The sequence below is a fragment of the Eschrichtius robustus genome, chromosome 6 (genome assembly GCF_028021215.1).
Source record: "Eschrichtius robustus isolate mEscRob2 chromosome 6, mEscRob2.pri, whole genome shotgun sequence".
NCBI classification, from domain to species: domain Eukaryota; kingdom Metazoa; phylum Chordata; class Mammalia; order Artiodactyla; family Eschrichtiidae; genus Eschrichtius; species Eschrichtius robustus.
The window spans coordinates 146,466,090-146,494,020 of record NC_090829.1 but is presented as its reverse complement, the minus strand read 5'-3'; the positions used below and the strand labels follow the sequence as shown (position 1 = coordinate 146,494,020).

The 27,931-nt window shown below is 61.4% G+C and overlaps 1 protein-coding gene across 4 annotated transcripts in view; it reads right to left on the bottom strand.

The window, feature by feature from the left end:
• Nucleotides 1–27,931, bottom strand: part of COL18A1 (collagen type XVIII alpha 1 chain) — a 92,457-nt gene that overhangs the window by 22,482 nt on the left and 42,044 nt on the right. For all 4 annotated transcript variants that reach the window (XM_068547209.1, XM_068547211.1, XM_068547212.1 and 1 more), the window contains exons 3-10: nt 14,448–14,995; nt 7,445–7,534; nt 6,584–6,643; nt 4,614–4,743; nt 2,190–2,266; nt 1,636–1,812; nt 1,284–1,310; nt 72–134 (exon numbers count right to left, since the gene is read on the bottom strand). In XM_068547209.1, the coding sequence (XP_068403310.1) occupies nt 72–134; nt 1,284–1,310; nt 1,636–1,812; nt 2,190–2,266; nt 4,614–4,743; nt 6,584–6,643; nt 7,445–7,534; nt 14,448–14,995 (1,172 nt within the window). The remainder of the gene's footprint in view (nt 1–71; nt 135–1,283; nt 1,311–1,635; nt 1,813–2,189; nt 2,267–4,613; nt 4,744–6,583; nt 6,644–7,444; nt 7,535–14,447; nt 14,996–27,931) is intronic.

Below are 27,931 nucleotides of genomic sequence, written 5' to 3'. Positions count from 1 at the left end.
CCCCGTCACACCAGGGTTCACAGCCCCACCTCGGGTTGCGCCCGCCCCACGCCCGGCCGGTTACCTCTCACCTTCTCGCCCTTGGGGCCCACGTCTCCCGGGGTTCCTGGGAAGCCCTGTGGCCCGGTGTCCCCCTGGAAGACAGAAGCCAGGAGGTTCGGTCAGGAGAAGGCCCTGTGCCCATCACCGGCCAAGCCACCACCGACACGCGGCTCTGTGCCTACGGACCAGATGGGGCTGTCATGGGGGCCGCAGGGGTGCACCGCCAACCTCGGAGATGCGAGGCCGCCACCAGGGAGCAGCGGCCCGCAGAGGTGACCTCGGCGTCCCGGGGACACCAGGCCGGAGGGTGGCACCCTGCCCGTCGCGTGTGTGCGTGCTCGCGTGTGCTGCGGGGGCACTGAGGAAAGGAGTGCCTCCGTGAGTGCTACCCAGGTGAGTGGGTGGAGGCCGCGCAGCCGAAACGGCCCTGTGTTTGCGCGTCCGCAGGCAGGGCGCGTCCGACTCGAGGCCCCAGCGCACCCCAACCCAGGCGCTGGCTGATCCAGTCACCGGACCCTGGATTCCACACGTGCACACACGCACCCCGCTCTGCAGAGGATCCCCGCAACGACTGAGCCACGCTTTGTCCTCAAGCGCAAAGAGGCCGATGAAGGACAGGCTGAGTCCACATGACACGTCCCCGCGTCCTTGCTGACGTCCCCCCGGGCGTCTGCTGTGTCTCCGCTCAGTCCTGCGAGCCCCCCTCCCTGCCTTCCCGTCACCATCTGTGGGTCTGTCGTTTCCCAAATCTTTATTTGAACCTTCTTGTGTCATTTTATTCTGTTATTATCAACGAATAGCATTTGTTGATTTTTAAAAATCCAAACTGTCTTGAGAGAGAAGCTGTCTTATCCACCGTGACGGCTGACAAGCCTGTGGTTTCTCCTGCGAGCGTCTCTCTTCTTCTCTACGTGCTGTGTCCCCGCTCCACCGCCCATCCCCAACTTCAGGCTGTTTCTCTCTCACCTCTAAGAATCTGGAAGCTTTACCTTTTACTTCTTTCCTTTTCTTTGTTTCCTGGTAGCCTAAACGTCTCAATACACACGCAAAACTTTATATTTCTCTATCAACCGTTAGACTTGTACTTTCTTAACAAAAGTTGCATTTTGAAAATGGCTTCACTTTGAAATCTCTTCAGTTTGTCGAGCTTAAAAACAGTCACTGGGTGGGGGAGAGGGGGAGCCCGGGGACTCATGCAAACATCACAGATAACACAGGTTCTGAAAGAAGAGGCAACTTACAGGTTTCCCATCTTCGCCAGGATCACCCTGGAAAGCGGGAGAGAAACCATTAGTGACAGAAAATCGCACCTGACCCCACCCCGAGCTGAACATGGAAATGGACCCCTGTGCCCCCAGCCCCTCTGCTCCCACGAGAGGGTGGCTCTCTGCACGGGGGCTGGAGAACCTTCCGTCCAGGGCACTGCGGCCGCGAACCCCGCCCACGGCCCTGGGCTGGCTCTGCCTGCCCCACGGCCACCCTCCCGCTGCACCCAGGGAAGGAAGCGGCCGTCCGGAGCCCCAGGACCCTGCTACCCTCTCCCCTCTGGCCAAGCCCCCACCCCCGGCTGGACGAAGCGGAGACAGTACTCACGGGCTCGCCGTCCCTTCCGGGGGCACCATCCTTCCCTGGGGGCCCCGGGGGTCCCTGCGGCCCGGGAACGGGCTGTGCATCGGGGCTCTGCACGGCCGGGCCTGCGGGACCCTGGGGACCGACGGGGCCAGGGGGGCCCCGAGCGCCTGGTTCTCCTTTCTGGCCCTTCAGGCCTCCCTGGGGACGAAGAGGAGCGGGTACAGGCTGGGGCGGGGGCACACACGCTCGCCTGCGTCCTGGGCCAGGCCTGGGATCACACAGCGGGGGAGCACAGACAAGACAGGCGCAGGGGACAGGCAAGGGGACATGCTTGTGGACGCACACGGGGCCGGCATGGTGGTGCCAGCACCAACAGGGGGCTGCCTGCCCGGCGTCCCCTACACCCGCCCTGGTGCTCTGGCTGGGGAGCGGCCCCAGCCGTGGACACCCAGTGCCGCTGGCGCCCACGGGGACGGGGGGCACAGAGGACGGCCGGGAGCCCCAGAGCTCTGTCAGGGTCCCCAGTGAGCAGAGCAGGGGCTCCGACTGCTCTGGGGTCCCCGTGGTGACCTCACCTCTTTCAGGCCGCGCCCAGGGCTCCACTCGCTCCCGGCCCACGTGGTGACTGTGCTCAAGCTGGGGAGGGTCTGAGCTGTAGGAGGCAGAGGTGGCCGTCAGACCGTCCCCAGGCTGCCCCCTGCATGGCGCTCAGTCCTGGCCGGGCCCCGAGCCCGGGCTCCAGCTCCGTCCCCTGACACTCCCATTTCTCCTCCCGATGAACCGTCTGAGGGTCTGCGGCATCCTCACGACCCCAAGACCCTTCTCTCCTGAGTGCCAGGCATCGCCTGGGAGCGAGGGCCTCCGAGAATCCGGCTCACGTGTGGGAAGTGCAGCGCTGTTCTGTGCAGTGACCTAACCCAAGTCTCCCCTCGCGCCCAACCGCGTCCCTGTGGCTTCCTTTTGGGGGATGGTGATGGTTCCATCACCATCGGTTCCAGGACCTGTGGAGGGTCGGCCCACCTGGCAAATCCGGCCAAAGCCAGCCTCAGCCCAAGCTAAGGACGGTTCCCACAGAGTTGGGAAAGCAACAAAACGGCCCAGAGAAGAGTGCCTGCGGCATGGACGCCTGGCCCCAACACATCATCCTGCGCGTCCCCCCTCCCCCGCCTGCGGGTTTTCCGTCCACTGGGTGCAAGATGGCGCCTCCCCTTTGTGATGGACAGGAATTTGGGGGTGGACTTTGAGACTGTTCCCCCAAAGCTTTCCAATAGTGTCAGCACCACTGAGTCAATTACAAAACGGGATTCAAGCCGCTTGGCAACGTCCCACTTCCTGAGGGGTCCGTGCCCTTGCGAGGTCCTGACCTCACTCTGACGGTGCCGGGCGCTGAGCTTGGGCGCTGGACAGGACCTAGGTTTCCAGGGTCGCACAGCTCTGGGGGACGTCCGTGCCCGTTTCCAGGAGAATTCGGGGCCACAACCCCCCATGCCCACCTGCAGCCGCCCCTGGGCTCGCCCTGCTCAGTACGCGAGCTGGCCGGCGCCTGCTGGGGGCACTGTCGCCTCAACCAGCCCCATCCCACCCCCGCAGACCCGCCAAGTCACAAGTCAGCCACCGGAGGGCACCCCATCCTGCCCCACGCTGGCCTGGGAGGACCCCTCCCAGGCCTCTTCCCGCGTTAGCATGATTTAAGGCAAAATTAAAATTCCTGCCTCAGAAACATTTAAAACTGCAAAAATGCCACTCAGAGAAAGCAAAGGCCTAAACAAGCCAAAGGAGACAGATCCTGAGTCCGGGGTCGGAAGACTCAACATGAGCTGGACGCCCAGGCCGGTCCCCACTCTGACCTGCAGCGTCAAAACCCCGGCAGCCCTCCTCGGAGAAACTGACATACGGATCGAAAATTCACACGAGACTGCGAAGCACACAGAACACCAAAGCGGCTTCGTAAAGGAAGAGCAAAGCTGGAGGCCGCACACCACCTGAGCCCAGGCTTATCATGAAGCCAAGCCATCAGGACCGTGTGGAAGAGCCGTGAAGACGGTGAGACGGGGTCTGGAATGGAGCGGAGTCCAGACAGACTGGCACATACGCACAGCTGTTCTCAGCCAAGGCCCAGGGCAACGCAGAGGCGAAGCACACTCCTTCCAACAAACGTGCCGGAAGCACATACGAGACCCACGTCCTGTGGCTCACAGGCCCGAGTGAAAACCCGAGACTGGGCCGGCTTCTCAGACGCGACACCAACACTGAGACCCATAAAGAACAAACCGATACCTCATTTCATCCAAGTCAAAACCCTGTGCTCTTCTAAGTCACCGTTAACAAAATGCAAAGATAAGCCACAGACTGAGAGGATATCTGACGAAGGAGTCGTGTACAGAAGATAAAAGCTCTCAGAAGTCGATACCAGGAAAACAAACGGCCTGTTAAAAAACGGGCATGAGACTGGAACAGATCTTTATTAAAGAAGATACAGGAATAGCAACTGAAGGGAGACGTGGGCCCTGCGGCAAGCAGCAACCTTTGTGGGCACCTGCACGCGGGATGGGCAGCTGTGCACAAAGACACGGTCCGCTTCCCAGGGTGGCCCGGGCGTGGGGGGAGTCCCTGAGCCCCCAAATGCTGCCCTACTTCGCAGAGGGCCTGAGCAGAGGCACCTTTGCACCTCTTCCCTGAAAACCAGCTCTCACATCCTCCTGGTGACCCCGCTGTCCCCAGGCTGGGAAGTAGCAGCACCCTTGGGACGGTCCCACAAATCCCTCAGGAGCAGCAGAAAGTGAGAAACAAAACACAGGAGAGACCACGTCCAAGGAGCCGCGGAGGACCCGCAGCCGGGGCAGCGAGAGGGGGGGGCAGGCATGGGCCCTCCCCCTCGGGGCGTGCGTGTGACGGACGGGAGCCCCTCCTCTGCCACACAGACAGACATGCGCTGGGCGCACACACTGCATGCACACGCACACGCCACTGACAAACACACCATCCCAGCAAAGCTTTACCTCCTAACGAAGACACCGTGGTCTCCTCCTCAGTCTCCTCAGTTCTGAAATCCTCCTGGTTGCCCACTCCAGCCAAGGGTGGAGAAGTGACTGGAGGAGCCTCGGGGAGCCGGGGTCCCAGGGGTGCGCCCTGGGGTGAGAGTGGGAAGCAGCTCTGTTATTCAGCGAGGCGTGTGGCCCGTGAGCGCTGGCAAAGCTGTCAGGTTTACGTGCGTTTGGTTGTAAAATGAGATGTTTACGGACTTCAGGGAAGTTAAGAAGGAGCCACCAGAGACTCCGTCACAGACAGGAAGGAGCTCTAGGCCCCTCCAGAGCCATTTTCTTCTGAACAGCTCAGGGGATGGGGGTCTCCTCGCCCTGCGAGTCGGCAAGTCCCCCAACCCCCCACACCTGGAGGGATGGCTGAGCGCCGGGCCTCCCCCTCCCCCTGCAGGGCCCAGGACGGCCCCTCGGAGACTCAGGGAGCCCCAGGTCCTGCCCGTGGTCTGGACGGTGACGGGCACGTAGCCATCACCATGGCGGACGCCCGCAGAGGGAGGGAGCCTCTGCGTTCACTGCACGAGGGGAGGGGTGGCTGCCACGTGTCCTTGGCGAGGGTCATGACCCGGCACCCGTGGCCCGGCGATTCCACCCACCACCCCACCCGAGGGGACGAGGTGGCCCTGCTCTATAAGCCCACTTCCCTGTCCCCAGAGGCACACGGAGCTGCGAGGACGTGGGCACAGGCGCAGTGAAGACGCTTCCCGTGACCAGCCGTCCACACTTGGCATGAGCTCCCTGGCTACAGTGCTCGGGAGACGGTGCTGGTCCAGGTGCCCGGGACGGCATGCCTCTGAGGCCCGTCCAAGGGCTCCCCCACCGCCCGGTGGGCAAGTGGCACCCCGCGCTGGACACCAGGCCTCCCCGCTACAGCCACAACCCTCCAATGTGGGGGAAGGTCCCCAGGGACCCGGAGCTGGTCAGCCGCTGACACCCCAGACCCCGTGGCGGGGGGAGGGTGGAGGCACGGAGGACCACGGAGAGCGTGCAGGGGGCGCTGAGGGGCCGAGGGTGCCCTGGACCAGGCTGGGCCCCGCACAGAGGCTTCCGCACAGCCCCTCCTCCCTCCCTCACTGCGGCCTCGGCCAGATTTTCTGAAGCAGGAGCTGGCAGGGACGGCCTCCTAGTTAGCGCACTGCAGGCCGGATGACTCTTTCCATCTCTGACTGCCCCCCGCCTCCAGTCTGTTAAGAGAGGCCCCGTGGCTGCAGCATGTCACGCCTTGGCACCGGTACAGCGGGGACACCGCTGTCTCCGCAGTTTGTGCCCAGGGCCCCTGGGTGGAGATGGTTGAGGAGTGGACGGGCCACATGACCCCCGGCAGGACCGTCATGGGCACCACCCTCTGACACCCTCCAGGGGGCGGCCGGGTGCCAGAGCCAGCGCGGCTCCCAGAGGGCTGCTCTGGCCAGTGCAGGGAGCCCCGGTGTCCCTGGCGTGCGGGGGGCCGCCAACCGTCCACCCCAGGGCAGCTCAGCACTCTGCCCCATCACGGCCCCTCAACGCCCAAGCCCTAGGTGGAGGCGATGCTGGGGATGGGGTGGGGGGTCAACACGATTCGTCCAAACAGGGGACGGCGATGTCCCTGTCACTCCCGAGACACCCGCAGCCCTGTGTGTGGCTTTGGGCCGTGTGGGCTACGGAGCAAGCTTGGCCCCTTAGTCCCTTACAGCCCCACAAGCTGATGGGAGACGCAAACAGATGCCAAGGTCACTCAGACAATTGCACGAGGTCTGGACCAGACACCAGATTCGAGAGAACACTCCCCCCCAGAGGAGGCTCAGCCGGAAGGCGCGCCGCCCACTCAGCCGGAGTCCCGGTCCCCCGTCTCCGGCGGGAATTGGTCTTGGCGACCCAGGGAGCCCTTAGAATTCGCACATACGTGTGCACACGTGTCCCCGACACCCCACCCTGAGGGCCCCAGCACTCACCAACTCCTCCCCGATATGCTCCCAGGTCTCCGCCAGCCCGCTGCCCAGGTCTCCTGACGCCTGCAGGGTTGACAGGAAACAAGCCAGTGACCGGAGCCCCCCAGCCCCCCGGGAGCTCGGGGTGGGGGGAGAGGGCGGGCTGGGTGGGGGGGGTCAGGGTGGTCCTCGACAGGGCACGTGTCCATCAGACCACTTAGAAAGAAAGGCCCGCGGGAAACGAGCTCAGCGACTGGCCAGACACACAGACCCGCACGAACGCATTCCTTCCTCTCGACAGGTCATCCTCTCCCATGGCTGAGAGGGGAGGCCCCGCCCAGGGACCCTCGGGCTCGGACTCAGCGTGAAGGTCGTGCCCCCTCTCGCCTGCCCTGCTCCCTGCACACGGCTGAGACCTGGGCTTGCCCTGGGGACACAGGTCTCCTGCCCGTCTGTCCTTCACACACCAGAGCTGGTGTGCCTTCTGCCTTAGGTCCCACGGGACAGTGTGCACACACGCGCGCGCACACACACACACTACTGCACATGCACACACACTCTCACACACACACATTTTTTGCTCTGGCGACTACTAGTGACTCTATCGCCAACTGGCTATTCTAGGGGTGATTTTTAACCTTTAGGTTCTGTGTTTCTATGTGGAAAGTTCTAGGCAAGGGAGGTTCTTTCTCAGGTTACAGGTAGATAGAAACGTAATCCCAGGTAACATCGACTCAAAGTGGCATCTTTCAAAAGAGACCTTTCTGGTCCCATCACTTTGGGTTTCCAGGCAAGGCCACCCGACTCCAGGCCTTGAGTCCCTCCTCCCACGAGGTGGGGGAGGGGAGGGAGCCCCCTGCCTGAGCCCAGGCAGCGGCCACTCACCCGGTCGTCATCGTCCTCCTCGTCCTCATCCAGGCAATGCAGGGGGCTCACCTGGGGGTCCTCACGCAGCCTCAGATCTGAGATCAGGCCCTGAACACAGAGGGGAAGGTCACCAGGGGTCCCAAGGCAGGGGGCCCAGGGCGCAGGGAGACCCCGACTCAAGCTGCAGCCAGCTCGGAGCCCGGCACGTCTGAGGCCGATTCCAGGGGTGACACCACAGCGGGTGACACCACAGCAGGGGACACCACAGAGGGTGGCATCACTCCCTCACTCCCTCCCTCTTCACCATGAACACTCATCACCCTCTCGCGGCTCCCCGCTCCCTCCGTGGTCCCAGCCCCACACTAGGTGCCAGGACACAGGACAAACACATCTCGGGTCCCAGTGCAGCGAACAGGTCAGCAGTGTGCGGTATCCTTGGAGGTGGCGTCCCCTCGGGGCACGAGGTTGACGGCACCCGCCGGGGGAAGGCTGGGGCAGCAGGCACGGAGAAGATGCGGGACCCCCGCTCCTACAGAAAGCCCAACGCTAGGGCAGAACCACCACCAGCTGGGATGGCACGATGGCCGAGCACCTCAGCCTGGCTGCACCGGGGCCTTTGCCATGAGGTCTCCTGTTCCCCAGAGGGTGACACAACCACAGGTTCTGAATCGCGGCCGAGATCTCGGAGCTACGTGCGTGGGGCCGCTGGACCCCAGGCCTTTGGTGCCCTTTCTAGAAGGCTTCCCTGCCTGGGAGTTATGAGTATTCACACATGTTTTCCTGGTATTTCTTTTGTTTTCATTTTAATCCACGGGATTTATCAGTGCATCTTCTCCTGAATAGAGACCACATTTCATCGAGTCTAAGACGCACATTTTCACAGCTCTTAATGCAGACCAGTTTAGGTCAGGAGCTGGCAACCTTTCTCAGTCAAGGGCCGGATGGTGCATATTTCCAGGTCTCTGTTGACGCTGCTCTGCAGCTGTGTCGGGAAGCTGACCACAGACGGTTGGTGGACGCTGGACGCAGCTGCTCCCACCAGACCGTACAGGACACTGAAACATTCACACCTCACAAAATATTCTTCTTCTTTTGGTTTTTGCAACCACTTAAACATGCAAAAGCCTTTCTAGTCGTGGGCCGTATAAAAATAGGCGGCGGACGGGATGTCCTCGGGCCGTGTGCCGACCCGGTCAGGTTACTGTTTATCCCCTAAGTGCCCTTCACACTCCCTTTATCACTGATCCTCCGTCTCACGGCCATCCTCCTCCACACGTGACCACAAGCCGACAAACACCCCCGCGTGTCCCCATGAGCCCTCGCCTGAGGGCTCCACTCCTCTCTCCAGGCCCAGCTCAGGCCACCTCCTCCAGGAAGCCCCACAGACTCCCTCCCAAGGATCAGCACCTCCGGGGGCCAGTTCTGCCCGGCTCCATACTCCCCCTTGCGCCTCCACTCCCACAGACAGTGAGGCCTACGGGGTGGGACACCCTGCCTCCCTGTGTGTGTGTTCGTGTGTACACATCACGTGTGTCACGTGCTCGTGGATGTGCACGTGTATACATGAGCGTATAAGTGTGTCATGCAGGTACGCGCATCGTTGTGTGTGAGCGTGCACCTGCATCCACGTGCTTGTGTGTATGTGCACACGTGGGTGTGTATGTGCACAGGTGTGTGTGCATGTTCAGGCACACACACCTGATCCTGGGAGGCGAATGAGGTCAGCTGGCCCAGCTGGGGGGCTGAGGGAGAACCCCACAGCCCCCAGTTACATGAGGTCCATGTCCCCCAACACAACTCCCAGCCAGGCCTGCGAGGGGAGGAAGGGGCCAAGGACACGGGTGGGGAGGAGATGCAGGCGGGGGGTTTCAGCTCTGCAGCGCACATGTGACCCCCCCCCCTTCTCAAGTGAGCACGGGGTCCGGCCTCAGGGGCCGGGGAGCCCTGCTCGGGGTTCCCAAAACTGCCGCGGCCTCACCAGCCGACGGGGGCACCAAGTCGCCGACAATGGTGTCCTGTCACTGGTTGACCTCTGAAGGTGGCGAGAACAGCGTCCGTTGGTGGGAACACGGGCCATCTTCCCTGTTTTCCCCACCTGACCACAGCTCATTTCAGAAGCTCTAAGGCAGAAGCGCCCGTGGCTTCATGGCCAAGGCCCATCCTGCCTGGTGAGCGCCCCCTGCAGCTCCGACCCTCACACCGTGGCAGGAGGCTGCACGCTTCTCACGCTCAGGATGACCAGCGGTTCCAGAAGGTTCTGCAGGACGGCCTGGCGAGGACCAGCACCGGCCTGGTGACGTCTGGGCCTCCAGGGGAAGCTGACAGACCACAGGGCTGGGGGGCGGGCCACGGTCAGCACTGCTGTCCAGGAGCCTGTCCCCTGGCTGGCGGGAGGGAGGTGGCAGCGTCTTCGCGGAAGTGACCAGGCGTGTGGAGTGCCGTCTCCCTCAGTCTGAGGTTAGCCCGTGGTTTCCGCTGAACCAGTGCAGACACCTACGTCCAAAGCTGAGTCCAGCTGCTTCTGCCCTTCACGTGCAGCTCCATCCTTGCCTCCCCTGGGTCCCCCGTCACTGCCCCCCGCAAAGCAGAAAGCCACCGCCTTCTTCGGAGCCTTGAACCAGCCTGCGGCAGCCCCGCAAGGCCCACAGTCGGAGTGGAGCTGGGCCCTTCTCACGGCGGCCGCTGGGGAGCTGAGGCTGTGTCCAGGGCTGGAGATCACCGGCGGGACACAGGATGGCCTGACTGACCGCGGGGCTGTGCAGGCATTGGGGTCCCTGGGCCCCGTGTGGTACGTGGATCCTACGGGCAGAACGCTGGTTGAGGGTAGAGGAGAGGCTGTGGGGGCTGGCGGCCTGCAGACCGCCCAGGGCCAGAGCTCTGGTCTGAAGAGGGACAGTCCACCCGGCCGTGATGAGGGGATTCGGCCGCGGGCAGCGGTTGGTCTATTCCCCCCTGGAATCCTGAGATGCTCCACCCACCAGGGAGGGCAGCGAGCTGCCGGGAGGGGCATGTGGAGGGTCTGTGTGCGGCAGGGCACACGTGTGTGCATGCACGGGGGTTGGCCACTGGGCTCGGGTCAGTGGCAGCAGCGTGTGGGGCATGGAAATTCTCGGCCCACCCAGCCCTTCTGGAGGAGGAGGGACGGGGGGGGTCTCCAGGTGACAGAGAGTCACGCCAGGGGCGGCACGAGGGGCCAGACGTTCAACTTCTAGAAAGCCACACTCTGAACGGCGCTGGGGGCACTTCGTGTGTGACAGCGATGCGGGGAGGGCACGAGGCTCCCAGCAGGTGGAGGGCATCAGGGCATGACTGTCCCCACACGGACACTGTCCCCTGAGGCGAGGGTCCCCACACCAGCCGGCATCAGGCCAGCCTCTCAGCAACAGGCTGCCGGACGCCGGGAGGCATGAGGAGCAGAGGAGAAGGACACGCCCGAGGCCACGCGCAGCTGGGAAGACGTCAGTAGCACAAAGGCCACGAGACCCGCGGCACGCGCCGGACGGGCCTGGAAGCAGAGGTTATGAAATCCAGACCATTTGAAATCTGTCCTGTTGCTGCCTCGCTAGGGCCACTGGGCTTAGAGTTGTGTGCAGACGGCCAGAGCCCCACGCTGTGAAAGCGCATCCGTAGTCACTGGTGCCGGGTCTATCTCCCTGGGACCCCAACTCCGGGCACCCCAGGGTTCTCCAGGGGGCCTCCCACCCACCCCGTCTGCTCCATCTGGAAGGGCCGTGTCCCGGCCCAGGGCAGTGGGGCTGAACAAGCCTGGACAGGGGGTGGGTGGGCCGCAGCCCTCCTGGGCCTGCTTTGCCCCTCCTCACCCCCGGCCCCTCCCTCCTCTGCTGGCTGACCCCCCAGGTTGCCTGGTCCCTTGTCACCTACCCTGGCTGTCTCTGTGATTGGCCCACACCACCACCATCCCATTTCCCCTATGTCCTGAACTGAGTGGCTTCTGACCAGCTTCCCGTATCAAGCCCCAACTCCTCAACTATTTGGGTCAAATTCTATTACAAGCAACTCTCTCCCTATTTCTCCGTTTCATGAAGTCAGGAAATTGCGTGACTGCTGCAGGACCGTGACCAGTTTACACTACGGGTCCAGGTCACTTCAGATGACTGACAGGAGTACTGGGAGAAGCTGGTGACAGTGACCTCTGGTCCCCCGAGCTGCCCCTCAGTCAGGAGCAGCAGGTCTGGTGTGGCTGGACTTGGGGGCCACAGCGAGAGGACTGAGGGGTGTCAGAGGATGCCGGCACTTTCCCTGCCCGCTGTGCTCCATCCTTGGGGCCAAGCCTGCCCAAACCTAGCATGGCTGGTGGGCACCCTCTTGGTTTCAGTGGACCAATCACTTATTTCTTATATAACGTGGCCAACAAAGCCGCCTGCTGAGGAAAATTCACAGCCTCCAGTGCCCTCATCATAGAACAAGAGCAGCGAATGTTCAACATGAGGCGCACAGCTGGAGCGCAGCCCCGGAAGCTGGGCCGCGTCTCTTGTTCCCAAGCACAGTCTTGCCCTGGCCCAGTACCGGTTTCGGACGAGGGTCCCAGGAGGTCTGAATAAACAGATGACTAAACCTCAACAGAAACCTGGGTAAAGAGGAAGGTGGCTTCATAAAGAGAAAAGCCAACAAGAATGAGGAAACAGGAACACTTTCGACAAAGAGAAATTAAGTCAAGAAAATTCAACTACATAGTATTTGAAATAGTTAAAAAAAAAAAAAAAGAATGGGGTCAATAACCACTGAAAAAGAGTTGGAAGTAACATTTTAAGCAGAATGTTGCAACAACTGGGTGGAATTAGGGATTTCCCAAGAAATATTTAGTACCAAATAAGCTCAAGAATAAGAATGAACATGAGAGACCAAGGACGTTCATAATTCTTGTGACGGGAGAAAACAACAAAGGGTCTGCACGGATCGTCAGGAGGGGAGCCGGGCTGAGCGCTGGGTGGTCGGCGAGGGGCTGAGCACGCTGCCCCGGAGACCATCGGCGGGGACACCTGGCTCATTCCGCACCCCAAGTTCTGTGCTCATCTGGACCAAGTCTTAGCAGTCACACATGTGTGTGATTCTTTCCCAAGAGTCTGAATTCAGAAAGGCTGACAAACCCTGTCCTAAACCCATCTTGTCTACTCCTCCCCCCAGGCAACACGCTTCACCTCTCACTTGGCTGGAGTCTGATCAAACTCCCAGAGAGAGATTCCTGGAACCGGAGTCCGAGGGGACAGAGGAGCCACACCACACTGGACTCAGCTGGAAGTGGCACGTTACAGCAGGGGGAGGGGCAGCACCCTAACCCTGCTAAGCAGGGCTCCAGACAGAGCCGGACAGTCTCCTCTGCTTCTGTCTTCTGCTTCTGTCTCTCTAATCTTCAAAGATTTTTCTGGGTGTCTATTCCAGGCCAGATTTAACCCCAGAAACACTTTAAATATCCCAATGGTTGAAAAGAATGACTAGGTGAAAAGGCAAATGAAAAACTGGGAAATAAAATCTGCAGTGTATAAAACAAAGATCAGTGTCTTACATACATAAAGAGTTCATATAAACCAATAAGAAACAACTGAAGCCATTAAAGCAAAAATGCAAAGGACATAAACAGGCTAGTCACAAGAAGAAATACAAATAGCCAGTAAACACGTGAAATATTAAAGTTTGTTTTCACTCACAACTAAGAAATGCAAATTAAAACACCCAGACACTGTTTGCCTATGTATCTAACTGGCAAGTGTGTTTTGCACAGATGACCCCAGCCTGGTGAGACCCTCTGGCTGTCCTCGATGCAGGAAGGTGGTGACCTCTGTTAGCACCGTGAGACAGGCAACCCCTGTTCCCACCAGCACACAAGCAACTTTTGTTTTAAAGTGTTAAAGAAACATGGACCTTATGGGGGAGATTTCCGTCTAGAAAAGCCTGGGAAATCTCAGAACAACTCGCCAGTCCACACAGACCCTCCCTAGATAGAACGGCTCTCTCCAACTTCTCTCCAGTTAAACAAGTTTGAGTATCAAAATGAAAACACGAAGAGGCCCAGTTTGGTATCAAAGTCCTGCTGGCTCCCAGACCCCACGGGTGAAAGTTCCTGCCAAAGGTGAAAGGTCAGCTTTCAGAACCGAGTCACCAGGACTTAGAACAACTTTAACCAAGCAGCCTTTGTCTGGGCAATAATTAACTTTCTGTCCCCTGGGGACACATCCCCCATTAGCACACACAGGGACCCCTGTCTGGACCGCCGGGCAGGGCGTGCCAGCTGCAGAGTGGCTGCAATGTTAGAATTCAGGGACTTGTAGATCAGTGCCTGCTGGGGGTGCCCATGCACTGTTTCCAGGAGGCGGGCTCCAGCTAAAGGTTCCAAGAAGTGTGAGGGTCGAGGGCCCAGGAGAAAGACCCCGCCAGGATCTGGGATCTACCTCCCCACAAAAGTGAACGCCAGGGCCAGGCCTGGGGTAAGGGGCTTCCCTGGGGACATGGTGGAGACCGCCACATGCCGGTCACTGCAGGGGAAATTCTGCCCACACTGCTCTGAAGTGGAGGCCTGCCCTGGGCTCACCGGCCATGGGGCCACTGCACAATTTGGCAAAAATAATAACCAGCACAATGAATGCTGGTGCGTGGCATGAACCCCCTGGCCCAGCCCAGCTGGTGTGCGGCCAGCCCCCAGAAAGACCCACACTCAGCGCTCCACTGCCGTCTTGAAATTCTTAATTTTCACTGTGCGTGGTCTGCTGCTGGGCCTGGACAAAGCCCCCTGCTCACTGATGGGGGGGGCAGCACACCCACGTGCAGACACACATATGCACACGGGGGGTGGGGCCCCTGACGGTGGCAGAGGTAGGTATCCAGTGAAGAAGGCGGTCCCAGAGCAGCAGGGGAATAAAGCCCAGGGGGAGCTGGGTGGACCAAGGGCCTGCTCCCCCCGGGGTTTTCCTGTCCCCGGAGCCCCCCCCCGCGGCAGGTGGGAGCAACCATCGTCCCCATCCCCAGCCCGCCCCCTGCCCCGGGCGCTGGCGGCCATCGCGGTTACCTGGAACTTGTCAGGGTCTGCTCGGCTGGCCTGGGCCACGAAGAGGCGGGCGTCGGGCTCCAGCTGCAGGCCGCGTGGGGAGCGCGCCAGGGGCTGGCGCTGGACCTCCTTGCAGTCCACGAAGAGCGCGGCGTGCGTGCCGTCCACGGTGAGGGCCAGGCGCGTCCAGCGACCGTCCAGCGTGGGCAGCGTGAAGCTGGCGGCCGTGTGTGTGCGGGCGGCACCGGGCTCGGTGTAGAGCAGCTGCACCTGCTGCCACGCCCCGCGCGCCGCCGCCAGCTTCACGCCCACCAAGACCACCGCCTGCGCTGCGTCCGTGACCGCGAAGAGCACGCCCGCGCGCGCCGACGTCGGCCGCACGCGCACCAGCAGGGAGAAGCGGCGGAAGAACGTGCTGGGCAGGAGGCTCCGGGCCGCCCAGCCGTCACCACCCACGTCCGCGCCGAACTCGTAGGCGGGCCCCACGTCGGGGTCGTGCACCAGGGCCACCTGCCGCGGCAGGGGCTCCCCGAGCAGCAGCTGGAGCCCCACCTCCATGACCTGGCTGTCTGCGGAGAGAAAGACAGCAGTGAGGCCGCGCACGCCCAGGGAAACCGAGGCCCGGCCGCCCTGCCGCCCGCCCCGGCGGGGACACGACAGCCACCTGCCCGTCCAGCCGCCGTGCCCGCCCCCACAGGCTCGCTGCTTCCAAGTGGGGTGCAGAGACCCTCCCAAATCAGCGTGGCGGGAGGGGCAGGGGCACAGCCCGCTGGGGACCCCGTCCCCCGTTAGCACAAGGAGCCACTGCCAGGTGCCGAGGGCTCGAGCCCGCCGCCGTTCCCACACTGGAACCACAGGAGGAACGCACCAGACACTGGTCAAGGTACCCTCACCCACCCCGGACACTGCTGTAACTTAAAGACATCGAAACGTTACAAAAAGGAGAGAGATGCACACAGGGGATGCCCTGAGCTGCGTCTACACTAGGAACGTCCCGGAAACGAATTACACTCCTAGGAAGGGAGACCGTAAAAGCGGCCGCGCTTCTTGGGGGGCCCTTCTTAGCTGTGGTCTCCATGTCTGCTCACACTTGGTACCGCAAACTCCACCCCAGCCTCCCAGGTGGCTGGGGGTTTTACCAGCTGGTGGGTGCTTCACGGGGCTCCTCACTGCCCAGTGTCCACACCAGGCGCCACACGCAACCGCCCGACCTGGACGGGGCTGCCTGATGGACGACCCCGGCCTCCTCCCCCACCGACCGTTCACACTCGCGGCCCCACACCGCTCCACCCATCCTCTCAGTTACCCCGTGGCTTTCGTCCCTCCTCCTCCTCGTGTGGTCAGCGACCCCCCCCCCCCAAACAGAGCCCCCTCGGCAGCATGGGCCCAGGCTGGGACACAGCCACAGTGCCTGGACCCACCCGAGCCGTGGGTACAGCATGAGTGCTGCTTCCCGGGCGTGTAGGGGCCACTAGTGGCCTGGACTGATGATCGCTGGGACCGGGGGTGTCCAGGGCTGGGGGCGGCAGGGCCTACCTCTGTACAGGGGACGTGGTCACTGGCCGCCACAGGAGGGGGAAACACCACCGCGGGGAGAGGCGGGTTCACCAGTGGCTTCCCTGAACGCCCACACTGCCAGGCAGAGTGGGGACTTGGGGGCTGTGGTCTGGCCAAGGGCGCCCCCAAGGCCTTTTCTCTCAAGACCCCCCGTAATCTGGGCGCAGTCTGCCTCCAAAATGAGGTCCACCGGGAGACGCTCTCCTGGGGAGCGGCTGCTGGCGTGTGGGTGTCCTGACCAAGGCGCGGATGAGCCCGCCAGTGTGCACGCGACTGTGTGTGCAGGTGACAGCGTGGCTGCGTCCGTGCGTCAGTGTGCGGTGGGCGCCTGGAGTCTGGCCCCCGAGCGCAGGGTCAGGCCGACCCGGGACTTCCTGGGACAAAGCAGAGGGAAGAAAAGCTCGACCCCAACTTCCTAAGACAGGCCGTGCCTTTCAAAGAGCCCCCTGAGGACAAAATATGAAATGAGGAGAGACAAGAGGTGCCCACACGAAGACCCGGGCTTTGGGTACCCGCCAGGCTGGTCCTTCCCAGATAGCAGCGTCTCTGCGTGGTCCCGACGTCCCACAATGTGGGCTCCCCCTCGGCCTCACCCTGCCCCTTGCAGGTAAGACCCCGACGCAGATGAGAAGCGGGGAACAGACAGGGCGGTGCAGACAGCAGCATCCGCGCAACAGTGGCCTGGCCTCAGCGCCTGCCCAGGGTAAGTGGCCCCTCACAGGGGCAGGGGATCTTCACCAGCACCCTGGGCTCTGGGGGGCCCGCAGTCACTTCCTGCTCAGAGACAGACACTGCTGTCCGCCCAGATGGCGGCTGCTATACGGTCCCTTTGTATCAGAAGCACCGGGGCTCAAGTGTCCACTTGCGGAGATACTCTAAGATTAGGAAACAGGACCGTCACCAGCCTGAGTGCCAGTGGCCCCAGTGTCCCAACTCAGCTGCCCCCAAAGTTAAACATGGATGTGCCCCAGCAGTGCCCTTCCTCCCAGGCAGCCAGAACTTTTCCAGATTAATTGAGAACACAAGATGCAGCAGCCGCTGACGTCCTGGGCTGGAAGACAATAGCGTGTTATAGGGACAGCCCAGGGACCCCAGAGATGCATGATCAGTTCCTTTCCAAAGTTCTCCCATTTCCTCTCCATGAAATTCTCCATGGTTCCCATCGGGAGTAGGCCTCCGAATGCCACAGCCCTAAGATCACTGCTCCATTCTCCAGTTACAGGCGCCTTGAGCAGGGGATGTGGCCACACCTCCGTGCAGATCTGACAGCTGCTGTGCTGGAGGTGCTGGCCCAAGGCGCTGGCCCAGCTGTCTCGGGAAGGGAACCAGTGCCTCTCCAGAGAGCGAGTGCCCAAGCCAAGCTCTGGGAGCTCAGAGTTACGCCTTCCTGGGAACACAGTGGGTGGCACCTACATACGCCAGGGCCCTCTGGTCTGCCACACTCGCTTCAGATCAAGGAATCGGGGACTTGCTAGTTGAAGACAGTTTCCCTTTCAGCAAACAGGCCAGCCGGGACCAAGTGGGATTTAGCCCAGGTACTTAAGGTGGGTTCAACATTTGAAGATCAATTAATGGAGTCCATCACATCAACAGACTTAAGAAAAATCACATGGTCCTATCATTAGATGCAGAAAAAGCGTTTTATAAAATCCAATGCACATTATGATAAAAACTCTTAGTAAACTAGGAATAAAAGTGAACTTCCTCACGTTGATAAAGACTATCTACTAAAAAACTACAGTGAACATCATACTTAATGGTATACTTAACGGTGAGAAACTTGAAGCTTCCCCACTAAAAGCAGGTACAAGGCAAGGATGCCCCCTCTCACCACTCCTTTTCACCATAAGAGCTAATGCCATAAGATCAGAAAAGGAAATAGAAGCACACAGACTGGAAAGGAAGAAATAAAATTATCAATCTGCCGATGACATGAAAATCAAAATGTAGAAAACCCAAAACAATTATCCAAAAAATACTCCTGGAACTAGTGATAACGGCAAGTTTGTAGGATATACGATTAATGTACAACAGTCAACCATTTTCTATATACCAGCAATGAACAAGTGGAATTTGAAATTAAAAACACAGTACCATTTACATTAGCACCCCCAAGATGAAATACTTATATTTATGCCAGGTATAAATACGACATATATGTGTACAAGATCTACATGAGAAAAGCTACAAAACTCTGACAAAAGAAATCAAAGAAGAACTAAGTGAATGCAGAGATATTCCATGTTCATGGATAGGAAGACTCAATGATGTCAAGATATCAGTTCTTCCCAATTTGATCTATAGATTCAGTGCAATCCTAATAAAAATCCCAGCAAGTTATTTTGGGGCTATAAACAAGTCAGTTCTGAAGTATACAGAGAGGGAAAAGACCAACACACTACTGAAGGAGAAGAACAAATTTGGAGGACTGACAGTATCTGACTTTAAGACTTATTATAAGCTACGGGAATCAAGACACCGTGGTATTGGTGCAAGAGAGACAAACAGATCAATGCAACAGAACAGAAAGCCCAGAAATAGACCCACATAAATACAGTCAACTCATCTTTAATAAAAAAAACCAAAGGCAATACAATGGGGAAAAGATAGTCTTTTCAACAAATGGTGCTAGAACAACTGGACATCACGTGCAAAAAAAAAAAAAAAGAATCTAGACACAGACCTTACACCCTTCACAAAAATTAACTCACGATGGATCACAGACCTAAATGTAAAATGCAAAACTCCTAGAAGATAACATGGGAGAAACTCTTGATGACCTTGGGTTTGGCAATGACTTTTTAGATACAACACCAAAGGCACAATTCATGAAAGAACTGACAAGCTGGACTTCTGTGCTCCAAAAGACACAGTTACGACAACGAGAAGACAAGCCACAGACTGGGAGAAAAAATTGCAAAACACGCATCAGATAAAGGACTGTTATTCAAAACATATAAAGAACACTTGAAACTCAACAATGAGAGAATGAACAGCCTGATTAAAAAATGGACAAAAGATCCGAACAGACGCCTCACCAAAGAAGATATACAGATGGCAGTTAAGGACTTGAAAAGATGCTCCAAATCAGCTGTCATCAGGAAAATGCAAATTAAAACAACAAGGGAATTCCCTGACGGTCCAGTGGTTAGGACTCGGTGCTTTCACTGCCGAGGGCACAGGTTCAATCCCTGGTTGGGGAACTAAGATCCCACAAGCCGCGTGGCTCGGCCAAAATATAAAATAAAATAAAATAACAATGAGATACCACTATACACCTATCAGAATGGCCAAAATCTGGAATATAGACAACACCAAATGCTGGAGAGGATGTGGAGGAACAGGAACTCTCATTCACTGCTGGTGGGATGCAGAATGGTGCAGCCAGTTTGGAAGACAGTTTGGCGGTTTCTTACAAAACTGAACATACTCTCTCTATAGGAACCAGCAATCATGCTCCTGGGAGTCAAAAGCTTATGTCCACACAAAAAGCAGCACATGGAAGTTTCTAGGAACTTTATTCATAATTGACAAAACCTGGAAGCAACCAAGATGTCCTTCCGTAGGTGAACAAATAAACTGTGGCCCATCCAGACAATGGAATAGTATTCACAGCTAAAAAGAAATGAGCTATCAAGTCAAGAAAAGACATGCAGGAAACTTGAATGCATATTTCTAAGTGAAAGCAGCCAATCTGAAAAGGCTACAGGCTGTATGATTCCAACCACATGACATTCTGGAAAAGGCACAACTATGGAGACAGTAAAAAGATCACTGGCCGCCAGGAGTCGGGGAGGAGGGACGAGCAGGTGGGGTGCAGAAGATTTGTAGGGCAGTGAAAATACCCCTCGTGACACTATAATGGTGGATACATGTCATTTACATTTGTCAAACGCACGACGGAACATATAACACTAAGAGTGAACCCTGAACTTTGGACTCTGGGTGATTGCGATGTGCCAGGGCAGGTTCATCAATAACAACAAATGTACCACTGGGTGGGGGTGTTGACAGTGGGGAACTCTCTGGACCTTCCTCTCAAGTTTGCTGTGAGCCTAAAACTGCTCTAAAAAAAGTCTTTTAAAAAAATTAGGCAAATGATAACAAAAAGTAAGCAGATATTGCAACCCTATTATCAGATAAAACAGAATTTAAGATGAAAGGCATTAAGTGGGACAAAGGGGATGGTAATTTTGACAATCCACCGAGATGTGATGAGCCCGGTACCACCCCGTGCACCCAGGATGCATGGCAAAAAGGGGAGAAAGTCCTCATTCACGATGCAGACCCTGGGTCTCTCTCCTGCCCTACTTTCCCGTTAAGATGGGACATAACCACCTCAGTAAGACAACCTGATCACGTGTCTAAAGAAAGTCTATCCTGTCCCTTCCTCACACATGGCAGTGGTCACCAAGTCCAGACAGCTGCGGGGCTGGGGAACCTCATCTCAGCATCACAGAGCAAACCAACAGAGGAAAAACATCTCAGAAACATGCAGGACTGGGAAGCATCCTAAACAAATGGAGAGGTGACCCAAGTCCCTGCGGACGTGCCGACATGTTTATAACGTTCAGCTCTGCGCACACGTCCACCATGACCAATCACAGCCTCGGGGAATGTTTCTGATGATCTAGGAGAGAAAGTGCCCAAGGGCATCCGAGGAGTCTTTGAAGAAGGCTACGCGTTCCAAGTGGGGCGTGTTACCCAGCACCCAAAGCTGGGATGCACAGGGGCTCTCGGGCCGCCAGTCATTAACACAGACGTGAACAATCGAGGAACAAAGAAATCGGGAGGCTGAGCGGAGCCACTGGCCCTCCAGCGACACAGGGAGGCTTCCCAGACTCTGTGCAGGAAGAGGAGACTTTCAGGTGCACAGAACGTGATCCCACGTCCACAAAGCAGGACTCACAAGTATATGTGGGTGCACACACGTGCACGCATGGCAGCAGAATAACGGGCCCCAAAGATGTCTGTCTCGCACCGCCTGGAACCTGTGAGTTGTCACTGCACTCGGCAAAGGGGACTTTGCAGATGTGATTACGGTGACGGCCCTTGGGATGAGACCATCCAATCTAACCAAGAGCTGAGCAGAGAACCTCTCCCAGCCAGGGCAGAGAGCCAGAGAGACGCAGCCTGAGAAGGGCTGGCAGCACCACTGGCTTTGAAGGTGGAGGGGGGCCGTGAGACAAGGAACGCGGGCCGCCTCCAGAAGCTGGAGAAGACAGAAGCCGAATCTTCCCTGGAGCCCCAGAAGGAGCGCAGCACTGCAGACACCTTGCTTCTGGACCAGAGCGACGGATTTCAGACTCCTGACCCCAAACGTGACACACTTGTGTTGACTTGAGCCCCTGAGTTTGCGGTCATTTGTCTCGGTGGCCACAGGGCACTCACACACCACATGTGTGCAAATCCACAGAGACGCCCCCCACAGGGAGCTGTGTCCGGCCCTCCCTTGTGAGGCCCGGACCTTGACGACTGTGTTCACGACTGGGTCTGGGATGAAAATCTAACACAGGGGAGAAGCAGCGGAGGACGCCATGAGAGCAGGGGGGCCTCAGGGGCGAGGGAAGCAGGTGCAGGCGGTCCCGGGGCCAGCACGTGCACGGTGGCAGGAGGAAGGCCCGCTCTGAGCAATGGCCACGCTGCACTCTCCCTCCTCGGGACTGAGGCCGCTCACCTGCAGAACCTGCCCCTTCCAGTGGGGCCTCCCCCGACACCCCGGGCGCCCTCTCCCCGACCCCAGCTCCGTCCTCGCTCCCAGGGGTCAGCCCCCCCGCTGCCCACCCAGCAGGGACCCGGGAGGACCTGGGGCGGACGCTGGCCCACCCGCCCCTGTGTGGAGGCCTCACTCCCCAATCTCTGGGGCCTGGGGGGCAAGAGACCCTCCCAAACAGTGCACTCTCCCCACGGCACCACAGGGAGGGGAGGGGAGGGGGCCGGGACATGCACGGCCCACCAGGGACCGGCCGGGCCCGCCAGGCAGGGGGAGGGCACGGCTCAGGGGCCCAGCCTGACCGCAGACACCGACGGAGCTGCCGAGGCCTCGGCGGCAGTAGCCGCCGTCCCCTCCCCTCCTGGCCACACGGTGCTGGGGGACCTGCACGGGGGTCCTCCCAACCACCTCCCCGAGCCCCACACCGCAGGCCGCAAGCCGGCGCCAGGGAGGAAGCCGGTCCAGGGGGAGGCGCTGTGATGGGCTGTACAGGGCCGCGGCCTCGGGCTGCTGTGCACCCGTCCACGCCCCACCGGCCACCGTGAGGTGAGGGGGCCCGTCTCTGTCCCGGGGTCTGCCACCGCCCTGCAGGACACACTGGAGAGGAGGGACGCAAGTGGTGGTACTGCGGGGGTGCGGGGCCCCTGCGGGCAGCTGTGCTGGGGCCTGGGAAGGAGGCAGCACCCGCGGCTCGGGCCTCCGCCCAACCCGCCCCACGGCCAGCACAAGCAGCCCCAGGACCTCCCTCGGCCAGAGCCAGTTTCAACCCAGGGCCGCCCTCCCCGGCCAGGCCTCCCCCCTCCGCCTGCCCCTCCCCCACTGCACACAGGGCTGGCCCAAGGGACTGGCAGTGGGCAGGAGGGGCAGGGCACTCCAGCCCCGGCCCCGTGGGACACCCCCGGCCAGGCCACAGCCAGCAGGGCCCCTGGGGTGGTGGACGTCCGAGCGGCTGACGGCAGAACCACGCAGGCTCCTGCTCTGAACGCGGCCTCGGGCCGCGGCCCTGCCAATGTCTGCCCACGCCCAGTGAGAAGTCCCCTTGAGGCCGCTCCACAGACCGGGGCAGCTGCAGTCAAGGAAATTCCACACCCCGCGCGGCCCTGCCTGGGCTCTGCCGGCACGAGGCCCATCCTGCACCAGGCCCCGGCCCCGGGCCCACTGAGGCTGGACCCCCAACCCAAAGGGGACCTGGGCCCAGCAGCAGGATGTGTGTGCCCAGGGCTCTGAGCGGGCAGGCCTGGCCCTTCCCTGCTCCCTGCCCCTGCCCCTGCCCCGTGGAGGTGGGCCTTTGTGTGGCACCGGGGGCCCTCCTGGCAGGACACCTCCCCGCAGGGCTGCCCCCGCCCCACGCGCTTGGTGGAGACAGGGCAAGGCTGGCTGGGGGACGCGGCACAGAGGCTGGAGGGCCCGGGCTGGCCCAGCGTTCGGGTGTACCGGGCACTGACTGCGTGGAGGGTGAGGGAGCACGCAGCTCGCCGCAGCCCCCGCCCTCGGCGTGAGATCAACGCCCTCCGTGCCAACAGCCCGGGCAGGCCCCTGCCTCCGCCCTCGGCCCCGCTCTCAGGGACCGCCACAGGGCCCGTGGGCTCCTCACGCGCCGGGCCCTCCCGGACAGGACCCCCCCCCCCCCCGGCCCGGGCTGTTCCCGGACACCCTCCTGGCCATCCTGCTCACACGCAGGCCTCAGCCGCCGTCGCCCCTCAAGCAGCGTCCACACCCGTCTGTCTGCAGAGGCCACGGCCCCGCCCCCCTCTCCTTCCCAGCCCTTGCTTTGCTTCCTCCTCGGAGCGGGCACCACCCGTCGGGGGCACTTGCTCCTGCCCCGCCGCGGCCTGGGCACTGGCAGCCACCTCCTCGCTGCATCCCAGGCCTGGCCAGGGAATCGCCCGTGCACATCCCTCAGGGGCCCAGCAGAGTGACACCCCCTCTCGGGGTCCAGTGCAGGCGTCCCACCCCCACTGGCCCAGCTCCAAAGCCCAATGACTTCGGAGACCAACGAGTGGGTCAAGGCTGCTCCCCACGGCACCACGGTCGGGGGGGTTAGCAGTACACACACAGCAGGGCGCGGATGGGCCCGCAAGTGCAAACGGGGAGCGGGCTCCACTCAGGGGCCCAGCCGCACCAAGGGCGCAGAGGGAGCTGGTGGGCCCTAGGAGGCTGCGGCGGCCCGTCCCTCTCCCCTACCAGCCACGTGGTGATGGGGCGACATCCATGTGGGGGGACGTGGCCCCCAGGAGGGAGTGGCCCTTTCACTGCCCCGGGGTGGAGAGGGTCTGGAGCTCACGGACCGGCTGCGGGGGCCCCCGCGAGCCCCTCAGACTCACTGACCGCTAGATGGTCAAGACCTCTCGACCTGAAGAGCAGCAAGCCCCCCCCGTCCCTTCCGCCCCCTCGGCCGTGCAGGCTGGGCACAGTGGCTGGGAGCAGTAGGCAGAATTCGGTGGGAAGTCCTGTCGCCGTCCTGTGCCTTGGTTCCCCCTCCGCGACAGGCGTGTGGCAGGCGACCTCAGAGCGTGGGGGACCTGCCGTCACGCACAGAACCTCTGGCCGCGAGCACGCCTCTCGGCCTCCGCAGACCTCAGCCTGCCCCCCAAAGGAAGCAGCGCACGCCGTCCAGCCTCCCGAGGGCGCTCGCCCGGCCGGACCGACGGGAAGGCGGGTGGCGGGCCGGCCGTTACCTGCAGGCGGCCCAATGAACACGCAGCGCCCGTCCTCACGGGCCGGGAGCGAGGCGCAGGGGAACGGCAGCCCGCGCCCGTCCAGGCGGCTCCAGCACGCGTCCTCCAGGGCCTCGCAGAACTGGCGGCAGGGCGGCGGGCCGGGCAGGGCGCCGGGGCCACAGGCGGGGGCCAGCAGCAGGCAGAAGAACCAGGCCAGGAAGCGGTGGCAGTGTGTCTGGAGGAGCGCCCCCCAGGCCCGGACCGCGGCCTGCACCTCCTCGCCGCTCGCGTGGTGGAGGTGGTTGGGCAGCCAGAAGCGCCCGATGCCCAGGTGGCCACAGAGCGCCAGGGAGGGCAGTAGGGGCAGGCAGCGGCCGGCAGCCCCCAGCAGTGCGGAGTTGTCAGCGAGACCAGGCCCCGCAGAATTAGCCACGTGGGGAACCCAAGCACCCCTGTCCCCACTTAGAGCCAAGAGTGCGGCGTGAGACAGCTTGGCAGAGGGGTCAGAGGAGAGAGCCCAGGAGCCAGCGTGCGCTCCCGGGGAGCCCGTCACCAGGGCAAGCGGAGGAGGCGTGCGCGTGCGGTCATCAGGGCGTCGGTGCTGCTGGCCGGGACGGGCTGCCGCGGGCGAGAGTCCCTCGCTGTCCAGCTCCTGGGGCCGCCCCGGGGGCGGCTGGCTTCCCTGGGGAGGGGCCCCGGCCCGCGCGGAGGACAGAGAAGGTCTACCTGGGGATGTCGGTGGCACCGCAGGCTCCCTGAGCAGGGCCCGGGGCCTGTCCGGGGAGGGCGGCGGCTGTGTGGGCGCAGGCAGGGTGCCGGCCTCGGTCCTCTGGGCGTCCAGAGAGCTCGGGGCCCTGGTGCTCAGCCAGAGGGTGGTCCCGCCATCCTGGGGGCCGCTGGAGGGTCCCAGGGTGGTGAGGGGGTCTGTGGGGTTCCCGGGGCCTGGCGTTCCCGCCGTGGCGGAGCTCTCGGTGGGGGTGGTGTCGTCCCACAGCTGGACGAAGTTCCGGATGCCCAGAGCCACGTTCAGGATCTTGGCTCCGACGCCGGCAATGTTCTCCTCCTTCGTGTCCGGGCTCGCACTGGAGGCCGCCGAGGGGACAGCGGGGGCCTGGCCCTGGCCCACCTCCGGCCTCTCCAGAGGCGGCTCAGGGCTGGCAAGGGCTTTCCACTGCTGGGTGGGGTCATCCTGGGGGGCCACGTGCGTGGTGGTGTCCTCTGTGGGCCGCACAGGTGAGCTGCCCGGGGGCGTAGAGGCCGGTGCGACCGTGGACCCGGCAGCGTTACCGGGCCACAGCCAGGACATCAGGTCAGCCCGGGCGGGCGCGAGGCAGCAGGCAAGCAGCAGCAGCAGGCCGCAGTGGCCGCGGCGGCCGCTGGGGTCCGGAGCCATCAGGCTGTGTGCACCACAGGGCAGCGGGCGGCCTCTGCTGTCCAGAGGCGGGGCCAGCCCGCCCCCGCCTCCCGCCCCGGGCCCGCCGCCAGCTCCCCATTCATGCATCCAGGCGGCTCCTCCTTCTACCTTCCCCTTCCCGCTCTCAAGGAGGAAAACAGACACGAGCCTCTACCCAAGGTGACAGGCCCCCTCGAAAACGTCTCACACCTCCTTAAAGCAGCCGCAGACGCTCCCTCCACCAGAGACCAAGGGGCACTGACAGAGCAGTCACAGGACTTCCCAGCTCCCTCCCCGGGCCCCCCCAGACTGCCCCCGAGTCCCTGCCCCGGAGCGTGGGCATGGGTGGGCTCCGGGCCAGCACCCCGCGGCCCCCTCCAGGGCGGGGGCGCTCCTGGGTGCTCTGGAGCTTTGGGAAGGACCCTCCTCCTTGCCCTGCAGCCTGCAGAGCCCAGACCCAAGAGAAAGCGCCTGGCACAGGTCCTCGGGGCGTCCGTCCTGCGCGTGGCTGGGAGCCTCAGGACACCGGGGTACAGCCCCTGGCCCCCCGTGCCCACCATGCTCTGCCCTTGGAGCTTCTCTGACTGAGAACAGCCCGGAAGCCTGGCCTCAAGCCACGGCTCTGGGGCAAAGCTGGAGCTTAGAAACCCCTGGATTCGCTGTGAGTCCGTCCTTCTGTTGCAGCTGCTGCCCTGAGACAGTAGCTTCCCGCCCCTGGGGGCTGCTCAGAGTCACCTGTTCCGCAGCCTGCCCAGCACTGTCCCCCCGCAGACGCCCGGCCGCCCTCCCTCCATCTCGCCAGAGAGCACGCCTCTTTTCAGCTTTCGCTCCTAAAACCTGCTCAAATGCACCGGCCTCTGTCTCACGGGCTGGTACCGCACTCCCCGGCTGACCTGGCCAGTGTCCGAGTTCTCATCAGCGCTTAGCTGAGGCCTGCGGGGGCTGCTGATGAACTCCTGAGACTTGCTCCAAAGGGACAGAGCACAGCAGTTGGGAAGCGACAAAAGGCAGAGGAAGATTAGGGACTCGGTGAGACCAACGGTAAACAGACAGACAGACAGACAGAGGTCCCCCCTGCCACTCCCACATCTCAGAGCTCAGCCCGTGTGCAGGGTGGGTGGCTGGGGGATAAGCCCTTCACGCAGCCCCCGGGCGCCAGCCTCCTCCAGACACCACCGGGCGCCCCTTCTGGGGGTGTCCCACTCTGCGGACCGCTCCGGAGACCGGGTTAGCCAGGCCGGCCTGCAGCTGGACTCTTCCCACCGAGCCCCGACTCCTTCCCTTCATAAAACTTCAGACAACACAACCCCTCTGTCCAAAACACTATCGGATGCTGCCCTGGGGCCTGAAGTCCCGCCAGCGCCTGCCTCGGGGTTTGGGGAGAAGGCCCGGGCACCGGGAGCAGCCTTGCCTGGGACTACTCAGCCTGTGCCGGTGTCTGACCTGGATGACAGCTGCTCCCTCCCCACCTGGCGCCTGCCCGCCAGGCGGGGACCCGGCTCACGCCTTCACTGTGGCAGGCACACCGCGTGGTAAGGAAACCTCGGCCCGGACCAGAGGCTCTGGGTCCCAGCCCAGGAGAGGGGGATCCCGAGTGGAATCCAGGCGGCCTCTACACGCGCCCGCACACGCCTGCACACGCCCAACACTCACTGATGCAAACACACGTGTTCCCTCCCGCAGGCTCGCGTCATCACACGCACCCTCACACATCCACACACACACGCAAGGGTCTCACCACACGTTCCACGCCAGACCCCACGTGCGCCCTGCGTGCCAGCCACCCCTCTGTCTGAGTCCCGTCGGAACCCCGTCCTCTCCAGGCTGTGGCGGGGCCCCCCGCTCAGGATGCCGAGGACGCCGCCGGGGAGCGCTGGCCGAGGGCGGAGCTGGGCCGTCTGGGATCCGAACCCACGTGTCAGGACAGCTGAACAGCGGGCCCCCTCTCGAAAGGCGGGGGGCACCCTGTAAGCCGAATCTGGGTCCCACCGTCCATCCCGGAATTCTGAGAAACGCCTAGAGAACAGTTTCTTGCTAGTCACTGCCGCTAGTGTGATTTTATGCCTAGAAGTCTCTGGAAAATCTCAGGACAGATATTCCAAAGGCCCTTGCCCTTCTCCAAGCACGTTCTGGAGAGGGACGCTGGGCCCTTTTGAGGCAGAGCCCCTGAGCCCATCAGGGT